The following is a 20,595-nucleotide window of genomic DNA, read 5'->3' as shown; positions in this document are numbered from 1 at the left end:
TAGTTTGTGTGACTTGTGTGGGGCCTTACAAGCCTGTTTTTTACTTTTGGTTTATTTTTATGATGCGACAGGAACTGTCAGTGAAAAGAGCGTAGCATGTTTCTTCTGCTGGCAGTTGGTTATACAGTGGAGCTTTTTTAGTACATGTCACTCGCTTTAGTTTTTTTTATTAGTAAGACTGAAGCTTTTATTTTTAGGTTAATTTGTAATTTTTAAAAAAATTTTAGGGTGATTTAGATTTTTCATATGGGCGTGCTGTGTGATGAGAGCAATCCACTTACTTCACGTGGTATTGGTGGCATGGTGGGCAGAGGGAACTTCTGTTTTGAACATCTATCCCAGCACTGGTAGTCGGGGCGCTAGGAGTTGTGTTTTAGTGCTCATTACTTTTGAGGCAGCTCAGACTTTTTTATAGGCTGCTAATTTTTGTTGTTATTGTTGTTGTTGTTAGAGTGTAGTTGGCTTTAGACTTTTTATAGTTTTGATTTTAGAATTTAGTGGTTGGTTTTGAGTTTTATTAGGTATTTTTTGCTAAAGGCTTTAGGATAGATTATGGCTCCTGGCTGCAGAGTAGAGTATGTTTTTTATATTTGGTTTTGTTTTGACTGGGTTAAGGACTACTGTAGAAGCGATTTCTTCCTTGATTTGGGTAAAGGTGTGTTGCTGTTTAGGGTTCCATTGGAAAGTGTTTTTTGCAGGTAACTAGGTAGAAAGGGTTTACAATTGGGCAATACTTAGGAATATGTATTCTTTAAAAGCTTATGGCGCTTAGGAAAACTTGTGGGGTTTTTTGTTGATTGGTGGAGACATTGCTGTGATTTTGTTCATGACATCAGTGGGAATTGGATGTCGTTTATTTTTTTTATTTTATTTTTAGAAACTGGATTTCTTGAGGTCTCTTAATTTTGTTCTTTTTGATAGTGAAACTAGCTTTCAGGAGAATTTGGATGACTTTTTTTTTAACACTTCAGCTGCAGTGTTTTTTTACACAGTGATGTTATTGATGTACTGCAGATGTTTTGGAGCTTTACCTTTTTTTAGTGCAGTCTGAATTAGTCTATCGCAGATGATGGGGCTGAGTTTTTATTTCTGGGGCAGTTGGTTTTAGGTATACTGCACGCTTTTTTAGGTGAAAGCAAACTGAGGCCTGTATTTTGCTGTCAAAGGAATGGAGAAAAATGCACTGGCAATGTTAATAGCGGCATATCACTTCACTGCCTTGGACTTCAGCTTGTACTGAAGCTTTAACATGTTTGACACAGCAGCGCCCAATGGTGGAGTCACTTTATTCCAAGTTTGATAGTTTACAGTCAATTTCTACTTTTTGTCAGACTTGTGCACAGGCTAGATGGGGCTGTTGAACGGTGAGTGTGTTTTGCTGACTACTCTTTGACTCTTTAGCTCACAGATCATCTTGTGGATGGGAGTTACAGTATTTCGAGTTGTTTAGCACGGTTGGTGATGCACTGTTGATGTGGCAATTGGCACTTGTTGCTCTTTCTCTTTCAGAAGTTTTACAGCAGATGGGTTTTTTGATAGTCCAGGCAAGGTGTTCAATTGCTTTACACTTTCTGTTTTTACAGCTGCTATCTTAAACGTTTATTTGAGTTTTTTTTTGTTTTTGAAATACTCATTTTGGAGGAAGTCTGTGCTTAAAATGCATGGGGCTTCTGAGCTAGTTACAATAGGGTGCGTCTTTTACGCATTTTCAGTCAGACTTACATTAGCTTCTACTAAAGTAAAATCCCATTATACTTTCGTTACATTAGCAATAGAAACAGATTCTTCTCCCACATCTTGATGGGAATAATGTTCGCTGTGCACCAGTGTCAACCAAGGTTTAATATTTTTGTGGTTCTAATGTGCTAGGCTAATGAATCTACACAGTCTAAAAAGCACAGGTTTCCTTAGACTCTACCCGGCTAGAGGCACAGGGCCTCTCTAAACTTGGTTATCTGTCTTTTTCTGGATAACTGGAGCTACTTCTTTCTCAGTGGAACATTTTTTTGAGTTTTGCTGTCCAATAATTCACACAGCTGTTGTATCAGATTATTAGCAGATTTTTTATCTTATGTTTTCTTTAGTCACGCAGGAGGGACTACAGCTTACTTTGTGGGATGCTTTTTTTTTTTTTCTATTTGGGAAACATTTGCATTTGGTGCTAGAACTTCTGATCTGTACTGCCGAGATTTGGAGAAAGTTCTCTTTTATTTCTTTAATCTTGTTTCTGAGTGTATGGTGATTCTCTTCTATTTTGTTTTTTAATTTCTGTAGATGGAATTCTACAGCTGCAATTCTTGCATGTGTTGGACCATGCACGGCATCTGCATATGCTCAGAGCTTTTTCGCTATATTTAGTACGGTCTCTTCTGTACTATCTTGCTTTATTACTGTTAAAGCAGAAGAGCATTTTTGTGGCCCAAGTTGTACAAGTTTTGCTACATTATGGGTGTACATGGTACATGGAGAAAAGTGGAAAAAAACTATTTATTTGATAAACAAAATGCTTACAAGCATAAGGAATTAATACTATGAAACAATAAAACTTCTTGCTGCTCTGAAGAGAGATGGCAAAACTGAGAGAAGTCTTTGCTGTGAGTCATCTCTCTCAGTTTCTTATCAGTTTTAGCCTTTTCAGCGCTGGAAAATGCCGAGGTCCAGGCCCCAGTGGGCCACAGGTGCCAGCTCCCTGGTGCTTTTCTGGGTTTCTTCAGTTCAGAGCAGGTTTAAACAGTCTTAAGGAAAAGAAAAAAAAAAAAAAAAAAAAAAGAAGAAGAAAAAAACAGTCCAGGAAACTTCTTTGCCTCAGCTAGTTAAACTAACTAAAAGCAAATAAAGGTCTTCTCCCTGGCCACTGTCTGTACCTCTTACAAAGCAAAGAATGTGTAGGAGTGAACACTGTTTTCTCAAAACAAGCTGCGCGCTTCTTTTTCTGCTTTGTTCTCAGAACCAGTCTTAAAGGTACAGAATACAACATACAGCACACACAGAACAGACAATTGGGGATACAAGCATCATAGTCACTCTAGGACAGGCCTACCTGCCTGAATGCAGAATGTTCTAGGTGCATGAAGAATGACATGCCTGCCGGGATGAACCTGACTCCTTCAAAGTTTGTCTGACTTTTTCTTGGCTTTTACGCACTGGCAGATGAAAGAGCCAAACTCTCTTCAAGCCAGTCACAATGTCACGGACCTCTGTGACATCATTCCTCAACCACACCTTTCCTAGTCACATGGAAGCCATTCCAGGTCTCTAATTACTAGTGTCACTTTTCCCCGCAGCTCCTCTAGCTGTCCTGTATTTTGATATGAAAGAGAGATGAAACAGTATCTAATGCATGGACAAACCACAGATTTAGACATGACATAATAATGTTCTGTATCTTGTTCTTTACTTTTTTCATAGCATTTCATAGGGCTTGATACGCTCTCTTTAACCACTCTTAAGCACAGAGCTGATGACTTGACAGAAGTACTGTGGGTCTCAAGATCCCATGAGCAGTGACAGTTAACCTGGAGTCCATAACTGTACAAAAAGTTCAGACAGTTTCCTGCTACCCGTGCAAATTTCACATTTATCTATATCAAATGCAGATATCTCATACCTGACTTTTAAGCAGTATCAGGAATCTAGGAGAGTTGTCATAAATTCTTTGAGTTAAAATCTCCAAGTTATATGAATTACTGAAAACGAGACTGCAATAATAAGAAATCTACTTGGGACAAAAAGCTGCTGAAGCACTGTCCTGCAGAGAGCACGCAGGACAGAGAAGTCCTACAAATGGGACAGCACATGTAACAAGGAGTTCCTTTAGGCTTTGATCTGCTAGTTATTTGAAACCACACAATGGCTGACTGAAAAAGGTACAAGATCCCAAAGGAATCAGATTCCCTGCTTCTCTTGCAGCAATCTTCTAAAGTTCCCTTTTTATAACCACCTTCACCAAAACAAATAAATCACTTCTAAGTAAAAAAAAAAAAAAAAAGTAAACCAAGGCATTTCCACACAATTCCTTTCATGTCTTTCCACTGCCTCATCTACAGTCACATGCTCAGTCCTGACCTTTCCAGATTCTCCTCTCTGCCTCACCACACTTATTCAGACTATCAAATTCATTTAGTGAAACCATCCTATCCTTTCACACTTGACTCTTTTCACAGACAAGCAGTTCATTTTCATGCAGACCCACTTTTAACTTCAAAAGGTTGCTTTGTATCTCAGCTTCTGATGTCCCTTGTTTAAAACACTTTCAAATAAGGATCTGAAAAGCGTTGTAGCTGGGAACTCTCAGCTGCGTCTCTGTCCCTCATCAAAAAAGAAAAAAATCCACTATTAAACAAAGCAAGACGCCATGCGTCCATCCAGGATTCCTGTAACTTGTCAACAGCTCTCACAGTTCACCCATGCACATCCAAGGTCATGGCCAGAGCTCAGAAAACTGAGCCCACAGCTGTGGTGGGCCTGCATCAGTCTCGTGGAGTTACCTTCACAGTGACACCTGCTTTACCTTAGGCCTCCGGTAAAGTCATTCATTTCCACTTATCCGTAGCTGGTCAGAACTAGCCAACCCTTCTGAGCAGCGTCAGAAGGCGGTGACAACCTGACAGACACCTGGTGTCACCCCCTCCCACAAGGCAAGAGCACAAACCCGCATCACACCATTAGCAGAGAAAGCCACTCTGCAAACACATCTGTTCCTCATGCCAATGCACACAAAAAGCAGCACTGCAAAACTGAGCTGTGCAAGTTATTTCGTACCACACCAAATAATTCTGCTTTCCTTTCCAATGGCTCAGACAACTGCATTGCCCCAGGCAGGCACTGCCCCCCTCTAATAACAGCACCCAACACCCTCCACACAACTGATACCAAACCATGAACACTTGGGTCCACAAAGAGCACTTTTTACCTATTCTGAGATGCTTCAGCAATCATGCAAGAACAATTGAATTAACAAGATTATATGCAAACTCATAAGGCAATTCGGTGAAAAGACAGGGCATAAACTTTGCCAAACTTACATCTTTTAAGCACACCTAGAAACTAAATTTGTGTCGCAGCAAACTACCATAAAAACTAATGCACTGGCTCTATTAATCAAAGCATTTTTCACTTTGAGACCAAAAATACAGGAGAATACTTGTTCATAGCTCATTTCAGAACCATTTTCCATTTAAAATATTTATAACTCAGTAATTTCAGGTGAGAAAACCGTACTGAAAAGAGCAGTACATTACACTACATTTCTCATTAATTTCCCTGTGAAACATTTGAGTCTCCAAAAATCTGACTTTTAAGTTAATTATGCACAATTTGGACACTCCAAAGTCAGGAATTCAGAGCTGAACCCCATCTCGTCACTCACAAAACCTTTATAATGAAAACATATTATAATCATACTCTTTTCTTGCTAGAACAGACAAAAAGGCACTATCGTAATTTTTAAAACCACATTTGAATCCCAATGGGGTTTGTTTGGGTTTTTTTGTACTAGGTTTTTCTCCCATAGACTTACTAGGTATATTTCTATCAGAACACCTTCAGCAATGCATCCAGAAATGCACTGAGTTAAAATGCAGCTGTTTCCTACTTACTTTCCTCATATTTTAAGTACGGAAATTTAACCTAGCTCTAATACAGAGAATTACAGATCTTTAGAAAAAGGGGAAGACAGAGTGCTTCAGCATAAACATCTGCTCCCATCCCCCTAAATCTAAATGGAAACACAATGATTAAAAGCGTCACTGGTTTTAAATAAATTTTACTTTTTTACATTAGACACTGCATCAAAACCACAGCAGTTAAAAAGTCAAACAATTTTCCAGCTGGCTGCTACATACATTGAAAAACAAGACCAGTTCAAGATAATAACACGTCCTTCGTATTAAAATACCGGTCAAGCTGCTGACAAGGAGACAAATGAGTTTTTAAACCATTAGTATACACTCAGATAAAATTAAAAACAGTTCCATGGAAGGAAATTTGGATAACCGTGATACGCCTCTTCTAGCACAATACTTCCCTTTGATTTTTTGAGAAGTTATTAAAATTGGACTATCTCAGCATGCTGGAAATTCATTTATCCATTATTACAATATACAGTTAATGCAGGAGATTAGATTAGGTTTTGACAAGTCTTTAACACTTCTCAGGGCAGCACTGCTATTTCTGCCTAGGTTGGTAACTTTATCTACCAGCTAACATTTACGGTGTTGACAATGTGCAATTAACAACTTTTTTCCTTGCTCCTAATTCCCATCCCACTGCAGATGATGCTGTTGCAGTGACACACATCCCAGCTCCTCCTGGCAGCCTGGTCCAGCAACAGCCCCAAAAGCACCTCCATGCCCCCACACATGGCTCCCTTTCAAGATCTCACAAGACTTGGCAACGGCAGCAAAACAGAGCAGCCTCGAAATGGAGGAGGCCATCACCTAATGAAACATGACTAACAGGACTGCTGACTGTCCAAATATTTAACTGCTCTCCAATGCTGCAGGTCAGATGGGTTAATCAAATAAACTTGCATATCCGGAGGGATTGCCCACTAGTTGTGTTTTCTTAAAGTCCTAACCTGACTTTAGATTCCGAGAAACTACTAAGCTGTGAGCAACTGTGAATATCTGCACATAAAACCTAACAAAGAGACACCAGGGCTCTCCATCGTGAGCTGAAAACATGCAAGAGTTCTTATAAAAAAAGCAGTTTTGCTGAATAATATGACAACTCTTTTCAGCACACAAAAGCAGCACATGCTGATGGGAACTGACAACACCTACACTAGGTACCTGGAAATATAACCCATGTCACAGCCCAAAACTGCACTGCAAGTGGGACTCCAACACACATCTCTCCTAGACTTAACCATTAAAACTCATCAGAACAAAAAAACGCCAAAATGGACAGACAAAGTAGATGCAAAGTGTTTTCAGTGTATGACAATGGAAATGAAAATAAATCTAGGATTAAAATATAGCTTAGTTTCACTGATTCCTAATAGCATTTGTCTCCATTCAACAAGAATTTATGCACCATTTCAACCTGATAAGAATTTAATTTTAGGTAATAAAGCTTTACAAATTGAATTCAAAGGGAAAAAAAAAACCCCAGCATTTCCCAATTATTTCCAGAGCTCCACAACTACAGACTTCAACTAAAGGAACAGGGAAAGTTGTCACTATAAAAGCAGAGCTAACATGTGACTTCTGGATACAGTGGCACGAGCAAGCAGCTATAATAAAAATCAATATTAATTACACACACTTCTGTTTTGAAAATACAGCAATGAAATTCCCTCACATCCACCTGCCAAAGACATACAACTCAGACCAACTTAGTCAAAGAGGATTTTTAAAGTCTTTCTACGGGCATGTAATGGATTCCACGACTGAACGTGCACTGAATGTTCAGTGAACCAAATAATTTTTAATAGGTTCCTCAGGGGAGGTTTTTTTTATATTTTTTAAATCACTCTAAGACCTTGGAAGAACAACCTGATTCAGAGGCAAAGAAAGGCTGTTCATGGGGTGGGGTATTGTGTTTCTTCTGGGTTTTGCCCGAAAGAATCACAGTCATGTCTGTTATGTGTACTTACTATGTACTTGAGAAATGTCTTCATTTCTACAAACTTTTAACTTTTCAAATTGCTTTTGAAAGCATATATTCAGGAATTTTACAGTTCCTCCCTGCAGAAATACTACACAGCAAGTAGAGAAAGTTGATCCAGCAGAAAGGTGGGAGGAACTGAAAGGTGCAATGAGGCAGCTCCCCTCCTTCGGCCACAGTTGCAAAGACGTAGGTGATAAACAGCAGTAACAAAACCATCAGGCCCATATATAAAAAACCCAAATGTAGCACAAATTAGTTCAGTTTTCACATTTCAGATTAATGACCTCCCCCTCCTCAGGCCCCTCAAACTAATGCCCACCTTAACAGCAAGGCCCCTATGACATGACGGCCGATCCCGCACAAGAAGCAACCATCCCTTGAAAGAGGGAATTTCCCCAGCTGTATGATTAAGTACGCAGGAAAACAAGACAAGGAGCCTCGAGCACTGCCGTTGTTAGTGTGATTTCAGCAGGATTAGGGAGAGCACGATGGACGAAAAGCCTCAGACAATGAGTCCTTTCATACGCCAGAAACAAAAACCACCGTTAATCACGCCCGCGATTCAGTTTCTTCCACTAATTCCTAATCAGACATCAACAAATAAAGCAAAACACTTATTCTTGTTTGAATTCTATGAAATCAAAACAAATGAAAGGAAGTGATCAGCCCGTGCTGTAAAAATGTCGTTGCCTCTCCACCTCCTGATGGACGGGGAGCTGAGACAGGCATGAATGGTTGGGAAAGGAGCTTTTCCTTGAAGCCGGTCCACAGAGAAGTCCCTAGGAGAAGAGTGCTGCATAAACAAGCAGGAGAAACTTCAAAAACCAAGAGACAAACTCAGTCAAAACCCTCCTCTGTAAAAAAAAAAAAAGACCCCGCACCACAGTCCTTAGGAAAAAAAAACATCTGGTGCACCACTTCGATTTTCTACATCAGTTAGTGGACAGAAACAAAGAATCTTTTTTTTTTTCCCGAAAGCAGTAAATAATTGCAAATCCACTTCTACACCTAACCTATCATTTATCACCTCATCAGCGACTGCTTGAGCCTGACAGAATTAAACACTCAAGTCAGGCGTTTCTGTTAAAAGCAATAATTACATCGTTACTACAATATACAATAAAAATATAAACAAATCTTCCTGGCAATATTTTTATGCACTCTCACTGAAATATCACTAGACTAGTAACAGGCAACATTATAATAACAATTACATGGAAAAAAAAAAAGAAAAAAAAAGAAGAAAAACACACCACACCCCCACCAAAAAAAAAAAATCCACTTCCATTGAAGTATAGCTAATTCCAAAATACAACTTCACCTGCAGGCAAAAACACATAAATGATTAGCATTATAGTGTTCATTTTAATTACACTGTGCAACAAAAATCCAAGAGCATGATAACTCCCTTCAGAAACTAAGAAAGCCAATATTCCAGAGCTTATAACCTACACAGTTATGTCAGCCCATCCTATTACTCAAATGCCAAAGCCAGAAAGTCTGCATTTCTTGTTGCGTCTAAAACCAACACGCAAGTATCAGCTCAAAGAAAATCATGGGGGAAAACAAAACAAAAAAAAAAACAAAAAAAAAAAAAAAAAAAAAAACAAAAAAAAACAAAAAAAAAAAAAAAAGGCAAAACAGGAGGTCAGGAGATCCCTCACCTGCCCGTTGTAAATAACATTTAAGAGCACTGAAAATTCACTGGTCTTCAAAGCTCAACTCTTCAAAGTTTAATAGGGAAAAAAAAAACATGTCTTTAATTCATGCTTACATTTACAAATGCTTTCCAGCAACCTAACTGCTGTGCAACGTATTCTTTAACACCGTACAACTCATGGTGCCTGCCCTGAACACTCAATGATCTAAGCAAACAAAACACAATTCATGATTTCTAGTGTGCTAAAGACGTTTTTCGTCACTGCAGTCAAGCTGCTGATCCCTGCAACTCTGTGCAAGTCATTTTAAAACAAACGTCTGCCCATCCACCTTGATGGTTCTGGCCAGCGAAGAAGCCTTTGATCACTCTTCAGCAAATACTGCTGTGTCTTCAAGGATGCCCAGCTTTCTGACAGCAGGATGGGGGATCACTAGAAGAGCATGACAGCCGGCTGCCATGCAACCTTCAGAACTCTTCCTTTTCATAATTAATTATGCTCCTTATTGCTTCCACAGGCATAAGAAAGACATAGGCACGGAGGTAAGTTGTAGCAGCACACTTTATTATTACCTTGTTTACAAAGCAGCTGCTTCAGGTAAGAGCCATGGTAGGAGCCAAGCACAGTTACCAGCAGTATCAGCCTGCTCCCAGAGAGCTGCTGGGGTTTTATCGTGGAGGTGCACAAGCTACACCTTCTGTGGATTTCTCCTGGGCACAGGTGAGAGGTGCCCCGGCCACCACAGCCTTGGCCAGACAGCCGGCCAGCCGGGGAAATCAGCAGCAAAGAAAGCAAAGCAAAGCGAGATGCTCACTGCCAGGAGGAGGCAACACCTCCGTGCTAAGGACACCAGCGTGGGGGCAAGGAGAGCCCACACTCACTTCAGTCTCATCCAATATCCAGCTGCGAGTAACAGAGACTTACACTTTGCAACCACCCAAAAACAGCTGCTGAAATCACAGCCATGTTACAGGCTTCTGCAAGCTCTCCCTATCTTGGCCTGGCTGAGTGAAGTGGGATCCAGCACTTGCTGTTCTGTGTTAAAATGAGCCCTCTGCAATGGGACAGACCCCAGGAAATTAGGCTAATTGACAGCCTGCTCTAAAATGACTTCTCTTTTTTCGAGCCAAAAGGCCTCAAATGAGTACATTACCTTAACCAAAAGCATAAAGTTTAGTTTTACAGGATCCAGACATAGTAGAATCCAGAAAAAACACAAACCAACAAGAAGCGTTAGCCAGACTCCCATCACACAAGTATACTAAAGGAGAAAAACTGTCCTGCAAAAGTTTATAATGCTACCTCTGTGTCAAGAGGCAGAATTGAAGCAGTAACATCATAAAATCTGCTGAAATACTTGTGTCCCCAAGTGTAATTCTTCGAATCTGCATTTTATTAATGGGTACCTACTCACAAACAAGGCTAAAAGTGAGGAGACATTCAATATCTAAAATTCATGTTCAAAAATACATGCTTCATCCTGAGGTTAAGTACAAGTTTACAAGTACATTTTTTTTACCACATAACACAGGCGTTAGCATACACAGACTGTAAAGGAATTTTGGTGGTGCCAAAGTAGTCTCAAAAAAACCACCGAGAATATATATTACAAAATTAGTTCCACGCCTTCTAGTTCATAGGTTTAAGAGGCCAGTTTTCTTTGTTTATGGTAATTACGTTTCATATTTCACTGAACTTTGACATGATAAATGTATTATTGGATTTTGTGTGCATCTTGTAGTCAATTTGTGTAATCTTGCAAATTTTGTAGTACAAGTAGTTAAAATACAATGGACAGTACATTCATAAATTACAGATTTTTCCTTAAGGTAAGAGAATTATTATTGATTCTGCAGCAACTAAACCTTTGATCAAATTTGGTGAAACAAATGTCACTTAATAAGATATAAACAAACATAACTCCTTTGCATTTGAAGAAAACAGTAATTTGTAAAAAGGAAAAAACTCCATCTAAAAACAAGGTCACTTTTTTTCTCCTTTGCCCCCATCTCACATCTTTGGAGTATGTAACACCTCAACACATCACTGTCCCCAAAAGGCTTCTTTACCACTTCTATGGTTATTCTTCAAGAAAAAAGATCAGACGTACAGTATTTCCCAGGTAAAATACATATTTTTTAAAAAATATGCAGACTAAAATCTAAACACTAGACTAGCCTTTTTCATACTTCTCAGATCTAATTTATCTTCCTAATTAACCATCCTATTAAAATACATCTAGGGAGAAGAAAATCTAACACATCAATATAACAATTACCAAAACTACTCCAGAAAAACAGATGCAGATCATCCTCCAAAACACTGTAAGGTCTAATTTTGTGAGGAAATCTAACAGAAGAATCAAGTACCATCCCATGAATAACTTCCTGCTCCTACAGAGAGAAAAGATATTACAAAGCTCAAGTGCCTGGCTGCCTTCAGCAGCAAGGATGACACATGAGAGAAGAATCCATACACAGGAGGGATAGAAAACCAACCCTGCTCTGTGGATCTCATAAAACAGAACAGATGTTATTCTTCTTATACACACATGCAATTCAGTGTTAAACACAGCACCTGCAGGAGAAAAAAAAAATGAAGAGAGGCCTATGGTCAAGCACATGCATGCTTTGTTTGATTTCGAGTGATGACCAGATTTCCAGCACTGCTTTTGAAAGAACAATGCCACATGCCTGGCTTTCATGTTTTTTCTCCTTTCAATTTCATGTGACAACTCCAAACTATAAACTTCTTGTGCCAACCTAAATAATTCCTCTTTCTCAGTAATGCTGGAAGAAAGTACTTACCCACTTGCCAGCTGCAGCTGAAATTTTGTGCCAAGAAATAAATGTCATTTGGACAGGTTGTAAACTGGAAGCTTGTACTTCTGCTTAAGGACAAGAATAAGAATGGGACCATCCTATTCCTCCCCAGATTAATGGTATTGCTCTATTTCATCTACACAGTAGATTGCACTTGATGAAAGCGTCCAAACAGAGCTTCCTCTGAGTACAGTGCCCAGATATTAGGAGATACTTTTGTCAATTTTGATCTCAACCAGGCTTTTTATAAACATTGCTTCCATTCTCTGCTCCAAAAACCCTAACTTATCTCTGCATTTCCCATCTTTAGAATAAAGTTCTCAGATAATAGAGTCCTTGAAGAAGCAAGACCTGTTTCACCCTTTTTTTCTGCTAAGGCACAGGTGTATAAACATTGTGTGCACACTGACATTAAACAGCAAGTGCTCCAGCTTCCCCTGCTTGGCCTCTTTTCACAGTCCCAGGAGACTACGACCTTCCTACAGACAGCAAACACTTGCAGGCACTGATCACTAAGCTCCCATGATCAACATAAGGCAAAGACCAAGGCGTCTTTCCCACTGCCCAGAAAGATGATAATTAACAGAGAGCAAAAGGGAAAGCAGAAGGCTTTGTGGCAGAATGGCTAAATTAGAAATTAAAAGAAGAGATTGTGAATAGTTTAAAGTCCTCTGTCTAGGGCCAAGTCAATACTGGGATTCTCTTCCTCCTAGTGTTGAGTGGTTACTGGATTCCTCAGCTTTGCAGGCTGGGATTCCCCACACGTTCCATGAGGTGCCCCAGCATCCACAGGAGATACAGACACACACCAGTGTGACACACAGTCTAGGAGCTCACAACCCTGATACCTACACTTCACTCTTCCTTGTCCTTCTCCCAGCGCACAAAGGCTTCCCAAGTACAGGATGTTACTGCCTCTTAACATATTCTGATTTTTAGGGGGGCTCTCCAAAGCTTCTCACAATGACAGTGTCAAAGGCATGAATAAAACCTGTGTTGTTGCAGTGGAAAGTGGCCTTTTCCTCCTTAACCTACAAGCATGGGCCCCTTTCCCATGCTGACCATTATAACATTTTCATTTTGGCAGTGACCTGAATTTTATGTTCACAAAAATGCTGCCAAAATGCCAGTTAAAAAATTCAACTAATATGAATATGTAAAGATGAACACATATACAGCCAAAAAGCCAAGTACTCTGTCCCACAGAAAACAAAAATAAAACCAACGTTAGTAAATGCACATAAACAAATGATGATGCGGTACATTAAAAGAAATACACGTCTCAAAATAAGCATCAATACCATGAACTTCATTTTAATGTAAGAGTACAGAGTTACATCTATCACCTTCACAAATAGAGCCAGCAGTGCTTGTTCCCCTTGCTCATTAAACTCTACAACTGGTACCTCCTGTATGCCCACATGCACCATTTCATTAAGCTCACTTGACATTAGATGAAGAAAGAGTACAAGAAAATTGCATATTCCCTGCCTAAAGTAAACTTGTCATTTAAACCTTGTGCACAGATAGAATTTGATATAGCACTGGTGAGTGAGTCATTCGTCAGTTTTAGAGTTTGTACGACAGTATTCTTACATATGTTTTGCAATACTTTCCAGTTCGCTACCACCCCATGTAATTACAAGTTTTTACTGGAAAGGAAGCATATATTTTGGGTTTGAACACTGCACTAAAGTCTGTAGAAACAATGCTTACTTTTATGGTCAGATTTTGAGCAGAATTAAATCCGCAGAAGGAACCCTGACATACCATATGAAAGATGAAAGTCAAAGCATTGCTTTTAAAGGAGAGCAAGCAATGATGGAGAGCATCACAAATATTTCTCAATGAATTACTCCAAACATAAACATAAGCAAGTCTCCTGTCAGTTTCCTTCAGAAGCTGTTTCTTAGCTATGTAAGTTAAAACTGCATTCATTCAGAACACTATATAAAACAACCAGTTGCTACTATAGGTGCTTTACTTGAAAATAAGAGATGATTTCACATCCTTCTGTACTGGGGCAAGATGCCACATTAAAAATCTTCCCTACTGTCTTACCTTCACCTTTTAAGTTGCAAAACAGACATGAGTAATTTAACTCAATGGTGGTTTCTAAGAAGCACTAAAAAAACACTGAAACCAAAAGATTTGTCCTGATTAATACTACTAACAAGATCAGCTCAGACTATCATGTGGTGGCATCCAGTTCACTCCCACACTTCACAAGAAAGTTCGCAATTCTTCAACAGGCACATGTTCCATTCTTAATTTGCACACAGACACAGGTTTACCATTCAGGTAAACGTCTTCAGTCTCTTAAAGCTGGTTTTTATTAGTATTCCTTTCCGCTATCTAAATTCACATCAAATGGATCTATTGAATTGTACATCTCCTGCTATCTGATAAAAAGCTGGAGAGAAAAAGCACCCTTTGCCCAATTAGAGTCACCTGGTTAAGATTCAAGAACGGGCAGCAACAACTCGGGGTTTTTTTCCTCCCAAGTGCATATACTATGACCTACAAGAAACATTTTCTACTAAAAAGTAATGCTTAAATGGAGATCTATGGCTGAACATTATCACAAGGATTGCACTTACTTGACAGTCTGCTATTAGCCAACTCCATTATCGCTATTTGCAGTTTTTAAATGTACAGATTCAGAAGTAACTGTACAAAGCCTCCATTACAAGTGGATTTATGGAAAGCCACAGCAATAATCATCTTCATTAGGCATATCTTCCCACAGCCCTGCATTATGTGGACACAAAGAGGAAAACATTTCTTCTCCGTTACCCACAAGCTTAGATCTTTCTCTTTATAATCACAAGCTTTGACTGTCTTCGCTGCTTTTGCCAATGACAATTATCTCACATTCCCAAAAGCAGGACTTAGTTTTAAAAAATAAAATTAAAAATACCTGCATACCTCTCAGCCCACAACCAACATACAATGTAGGATGGCTTCTACTTTGATTTTCCAGAAACTGACACTTTCACGGGCAACATGAATGAGAATAAAATGTTGTCTGTGGCTTCTACTATTTTGCTAATGGCCCCAACCAGTATGCAACCAAGACATGCATGGACATGCACATGTAAAAAAAAAAAAGGCTGATGGCAATATTTGTAACTAAACTGAATATAAAAATCCCTTGATCTGAAGTTATGCGTTAACTTTTTGGCCATAAGCTGTTTTAACCCCTTCACATACGTGGTCGTGTTGCATACTATTTCAAAAGCTAGACACAGGCTAAGAAACTTGCACATTAAGATGGTTGGTTAAAGGCAGAAACTGAGAACTTAAATAATTCAACACTGTCACCCACCACACATTCAGATCACAAACTGGCTGCTTTGCCACACAGATTTTACTCTTTGCTTTCGAAGTTCAGATTGCTGATCATGCGCTTCACAGTACGGATATCTATTACTCCTACGTCCTCAGTCTCACAGCAAACCACCATAGAAGAAATAATAAAATCAGGATTAAAGTACACTTGTTCCTTCCATAAAACCAACCTCGTGAGCTACGCATTTCCTGCATTATCCTAATGAATGCAATGGACTTGATTTAAAAATCTGCTTTCAAAGCCTAACTGGCAGCCTTGGAACAATCACCCAGCAACCAGACACGGAGATAAGTCATTTGCAGCACAGGACCTTAGTAATCTTAAATTAAATTTGTCATTTCCCTAGCGTTTACCTTGAAAAACAAACAAAGGTGGTTACAGAAGCAACATAAGGAAACTCTATTTGCTCACTGTCCCTGCACAAGTTAGCTGCCTTCAGAGATCTCTAAACCAACAAATATTCAACTGAAGCTTTGATTATCCAGTTATCGTCAGCCCAAATCACTTTTTACAGCTCAGTTCTAAACTTGACAAGAGAATATTGTATTTGATACTGACAATACTGCTTTATTTGGTTACACATGAAATAAACACGAAACTCCAAAACGCTTCAGGACAGCTGCCCCAGTCAGTCTCCTGGAAACAGACCACATCTTTCCCACACAAGAGGTTCGCGGGAACAGACCTTTAACAGCGCGGAAATATTTTCTTTCATTGAATTTAATTTACGCCAGCTATCTGAACTGCTTGAAGTTGGGTCTTAACAGTTTGTGGGCGCAGAAACCACCGGGAAGGCAAACGCACCCGCCCACTGCCTGCGCCTCCCGCTCGCCCCGGGCTGCCTGCGCCCACCCCGCGCCGCTCCACGCCAGCCCGCCCGCCCCCCCGGGTGTCCCGCGGGGGAACACTGCCCGCCCCACCGGCACCCCCGATCAGGCAGGCGGCACAACAGGTTGCGGAGGCGGCTGCGGGGCAGGAGTTGGCCCCACGGAGGCTGCAGCCGCACTCCCCAGGGAGGGCGAACGGGTGGGAGACCGGGATGAACACCCCCACCCCGATCTGGGGAGCAGGCATCCCGGGAGCAGCGGCGGAGCTCCTGCCCGCTCCCGCCGGGGGCCCTTTGTTCTCGCCACCCAAGACGCCGCCGCCCGGCAGCCCCGCGCTCTCCCAGGCGGCGGCTCGCCCCACCGGGGGGGAAAGGCGCGGTCTGTCGCCCCCCGCTGCAGCGCCCTCCCTCGCTCCCTCCTCCCGCCGTAGAAACGGCCGGCGCCAGCCGCGGGAAACGCTTCGGGCCACTGCCGATCGCCCGGCGCCTCTCACACGGCAGAGGCACCCCGCCCGGGACGCCCCGGGGCGCGACCCCTCTCCCCCGAGCCCACCGCCAGAAGTCCGCCCGCCGGGGCTGCCCCGAGCGCCGCAGCCCGCTCGGGAAGGTCACGCCGCGGCGGCAACCCCCGCGCCCCCGGCACCGCCGCGCCGGCAGGTGCCTCGCTGCCCCCCGCCGACCCGGGGAGGCTCCGCGGGGCGCAGCCGGTGGCCGCCGGAAAACCGCGTGGCGGCCCCAGCGGACGGCAGGGGGGCTCCGGTACCGCACGGCGGCCCCCACGGGGCACCCGGGGCGGCGGCGGGGCCGAAGCGGGCGGCGGGGCCATCGCTCGGGGGCCGCGATCCGCGGGGCTCAACAGGCGGCGGAGTTTGGCGGCTCCCGGCGAGACGATCCCGCCGTGTCGGGAGCCGGACACGGGGCTGACGAGGGCGAGGCGACGCACCCGAACCACTTACCGGGGCTCCGGGGCTCCGCCGTCCGCATGCTGCCTCCGGGCGCCGCGCGAGAACCCGCTCCGCTCCCCGCCGGCAGCTCCGCTCCGCTCGCTCCTTCAGCCGCCGCCGCCGCCGCGCGGGACCGCGCTCCGCGCGCGCCGCCGCCAGCCCGCCCACGCCGGGGCCGCGCGCCGCTCCCGCCCCGCCGCCAGCCCAGCCCAGCCCAGCCCAGCCCAGCCCAGCCCAGCCCGCCCCGCCGCCGCCACCTGCCGCCCGCGGGCTCACCTGGCCTGCGCTGCGCTGGGCCCCCGCTGCCGCGCTGGGCCCCGCGGCGAGGCGAGGCGCTGCTGCCGGCCGAGTCCCGCTCCGCTCTACCGCGGCCTGCGCTGCGCTGCCGCCCGCCTTGCCCGCCGAGTCGGCCCGCAGCCGGCGGGCAGGGCCCGCCCCGGCCAGGTGTGGGCGGGGGAGGGCGGGGGGCGGCCCGGTGGGGCGGGCGAGGGCGCGGCCGCGGCCCGGGGCGGGCGCTCTGGAGGCGCCGCCGGAAGGAGCCGGACTGGCAGCTGGGGGGCCGTTCGCCGCCCTACTCGGCCGGCCGCCGGGGAAGGGGCTGCAGCCCCACCGTGCCTTGGGGTGGGCCCCTGTGCCCGCGCCCGCTGCCTCCGCTCTTAACCCCGGCTCGCAGAGCGGGTCAGACCCGAGATGGCGGGGGTGGCCCCAGGAGGTGCGAGGAGCGACGGACGGGTTTTAGAACGGAGCCCTCCTCGCTCCCCGCGGGTCCCCTCGGCGGCAGCGGGTGAGCGCCGCGCTGGGACCTGTTGCGGGCTGTGATGGTTTGGCCGTGGCGTGGCTGTTTGCGATGTTTCAGCCCGTGCGCTCGCCCAGCGCGCTGCTGCTCGTTTACTTCGTCCAGCCCTTCCTGCTCCCCCGTCCAGAGCCCTGAATTGAGAAATGGAAAAACTGAGACCTATTTTCTGCTGGCTGTTGAGACGGTGGAAGGGTTAAATCAGGCAGGCCCTTGCACCGGGCGTGTTGGTGCTCTTTGGCTCCTTGCCCAACCCTTTCTAAGAGCCGGGGTTGCGTCAGCGCGGGCAGCACCGCAGTGTTAGGCAGTTTCGCCCTGCTGCCGTTCTCTGCGCACCGTGCTGGGGTCACTGAGGCATTTCCCACGGCATATTGATTTTTTTTTTCCCCCTCCGTGGTCTCCAGGATTTCTCGTTGTGTGTGGTAATTGTGTTCCTTTGTGGATCTTTGGCCGTTATCATCTCGTCTCCTCCAGCCAGGGTGCTGGTAGGAGGCAAATAGTTTGTATAGGTTCTTCCTCTGTCCCGGCATTGTTGCCTCAAGCACTCTTAGGAGCGCTGGACTTCACTGGACTGAGTGAATGCCTGGCCCCTCATGCATCTCTTGCCTTGGCCCTAAACTGAGAACCTAGAGCCAGTTTTGCACCCCTGCCACACCACAGGAAGCTCTGGCACCAAAAGCCTTTGGTTCTGGGGATATTTTCCTACACGGTATCCAAATATTGCTGCAAAAACAGCTCTTCTGTGCATTACACAGTGAGGCCACGGAGCTTAGAGTAAGTGGTACTGGCTGAGTGCCACGTAGCACTGCCAAAGTGCCCATGGGCTCCAGTCTCTGCGTTAAAATTTGGATCTGCTTCAGGATGCTCTGGAGCACAAGACCATGGGGAAGGCGGGGGATCCCTACTCCAGAGAAGGGATTCACAGAGCTGCCAGAGCCCCAGCTCATGTAGCAGCCATGTTGGCAAGTTTAAGTGGGGTCATGTCTACTCAACCCCCGTTCATTTTATAAATAAGCAACAGGTTACTGAAGTTTGCTAGAAAAATGGAAAATGCGTGGCTTCTTGTTCCTTTATTAATATTGTCAGATGTTTAAGAGTTTTTTGAGCAGAGACACTGAAATGTCTCCCCAATCTACGGGATACATTTTCAAGATCTTTTTAGACACCTAAAGATGCAGGTTTCTAAACACCTTCACCAATGTGGATTCATGTGACTGACACAGAGCTGCCTCATAAACTTTTGATGCCCTGAAGCTTCTAGCCAAGACTTGCAGGTAAATGATTGTCCCATGGGCGTAAGCCATTAATCATCTGAATCATGAAACAAAGAGTTTTCTTATACAGCTACCACCCTAAACTCTTTGTTACTCCCCCATGCACTCTATGCCTGCACAATGTAAAAACGTGGAAAGCTATGAATAGTGTAAGCCCACTAGACACTGGTGGTTTACTCCCACTTGATATGGGGTGGCCGATTTGTCACCCCTTTACTTCTCTGAGGACTTCACAGTTATAGGGCACTGTTCCTCAAAGCAGAGGCATCTTCTTCAGGGGCTTGTATAGTACACGACACAGTGGCATGTTGTCACCAGAGCTGTATTCTTTAGGGAGCTGGTACAAGAGTCCTAAAGCCCTGAGAATGATCCACCAGTTCACACATGGCACCCAAGTGTATCATCTCAGTAGCTTTCATGCCTCCCACCTGCTCAGCCATTTCAGTGGTAAGCTTTTTGGAAGGCAAAGTCTCTGTGTGTATTTACAGTGTTCAGTTTGGAGGTCACTGCTCCTGGTAGCTCTTCCTTCCCTTTGATCCAGCTCTTCAGAGTAAATAGCCAGCTAGTGTGTAGATACAGTGGAGTTTGCCGTTAACATAATATATTGGTATAAAATCAAAAGACCAGGGTGCTGATTTTCTTGAGACTTGTCAGAACAACTTCCCTCCTTGTTTCAGATGTTGCGAAACTTGCTAAGTGTTCTGGATTCTATCTGTAAGCTGCAGAGCTTGTCAGAAGCTTGTCCTCTCTCCAACTGTTGGGCTTTTTTGAGGGAGTATTCTTGCTGCTGACTGTTTCTCACCTGATTTTACAGTAATTGTCAATTGTATTGTCAGGTCTACTGGTCTGATTCACAAGTGCCTGGTGCAATGCTCCACTTGGTGCTCATGTAAGATAATACATCTCCATCTGTAGATCTGCTTGACAGCACAGCTTGAGGACCATATGGCCATGACTCTGACTGCCCACCATTTTTTCAATATTACCCCCAAGACTCTTTCATTTCCTCTGTAAGACAGGATTATTAGAATACTGTTTTGCTCTAAATAATAAAAAAAAACAATCTGTGTTGCCCACTCCTGTTATTCTCCAATTGAAGGAACTGAAGCCTTAGAGGCAGCCCTGATGTTTCCTCATCCATAGCACTAAATTGTCTGGGTTGAAAAATCATAAGGAGGAGGTTAACAACTTCCCCGTAATTTTGCCTAATTATACGTTGTACTTTTGAAGAAATGAAAGTCAGTGTTATAATAATAGTACAATCACAATGCTGAAGTATTTCCTTCTGTTTCCTGGCCAGGGCCCGTAAGTTCCT

At 43.8% G+C, this 20,595-nt stretch overlaps 2 protein-coding genes across 12 annotated transcripts in view; one reads left to right on the top strand and one right to left on the bottom strand.

The window, feature by feature from the left end:
• The window catches only part of PTPRF (protein tyrosine phosphatase receptor type F), a 381,489-nt gene extending 363,949 nt beyond the window's left edge, over window positions 1-17,540 (bottom strand). For 7 of the 11 annotated variants that reach the window (XM_066192657.1, XM_066192658.1, XM_066192659.1 and 4 more), the window contains exon 1: window positions 17,226-17,317. The gene's annotated coding sequence lies outside the window, so the exon portion shown is untranslated. Of the gene's footprint in view, window positions 1-17,225; window positions 17,319-17,489 lie in introns of those variants that run through there. The other 4 variants (XM_066192651.1, XM_066192663.1, XM_066192656.1 and 1 more) reach the window with 2 other exon arrangements.
• On the top strand, window positions 16,483-18,001 carry LOC136294313 (basic salivary proline-rich protein 1-like). The gene is made up of 2 exons (XM_066191949.1): window positions 16,483-16,648; window positions 16,701-18,001. The coding sequence occupies exons 1-2, from the start codon at window positions 16,483-16,485 to the stop codon at window positions 17,999-18,001; spliced, it is 1,467 nt and encodes a 488-aa protein (XP_066048046.1).
• The last annotated feature ends 2,594 nt before the right edge of the window (window positions 18,002-20,595 follow it).

This window comes from Chamaea fasciata, unplaced genomic scaffold (assembly GCF_029207755.1).
Source record: "Chamaea fasciata isolate MVZ Bird 193981 ecotype frontalis unplaced genomic scaffold, bChaFas1.0.hap1 SCAF_10, whole genome shotgun sequence".
Lineage (NCBI taxonomy): Eukaryota > Metazoa > Chordata > Aves > Passeriformes > Sylviidae > Chamaea > Chamaea fasciata.
Note: the sequence above shows the minus strand (reverse complement) of the source record. Positions and strands in the feature narration are given on the sequence as shown.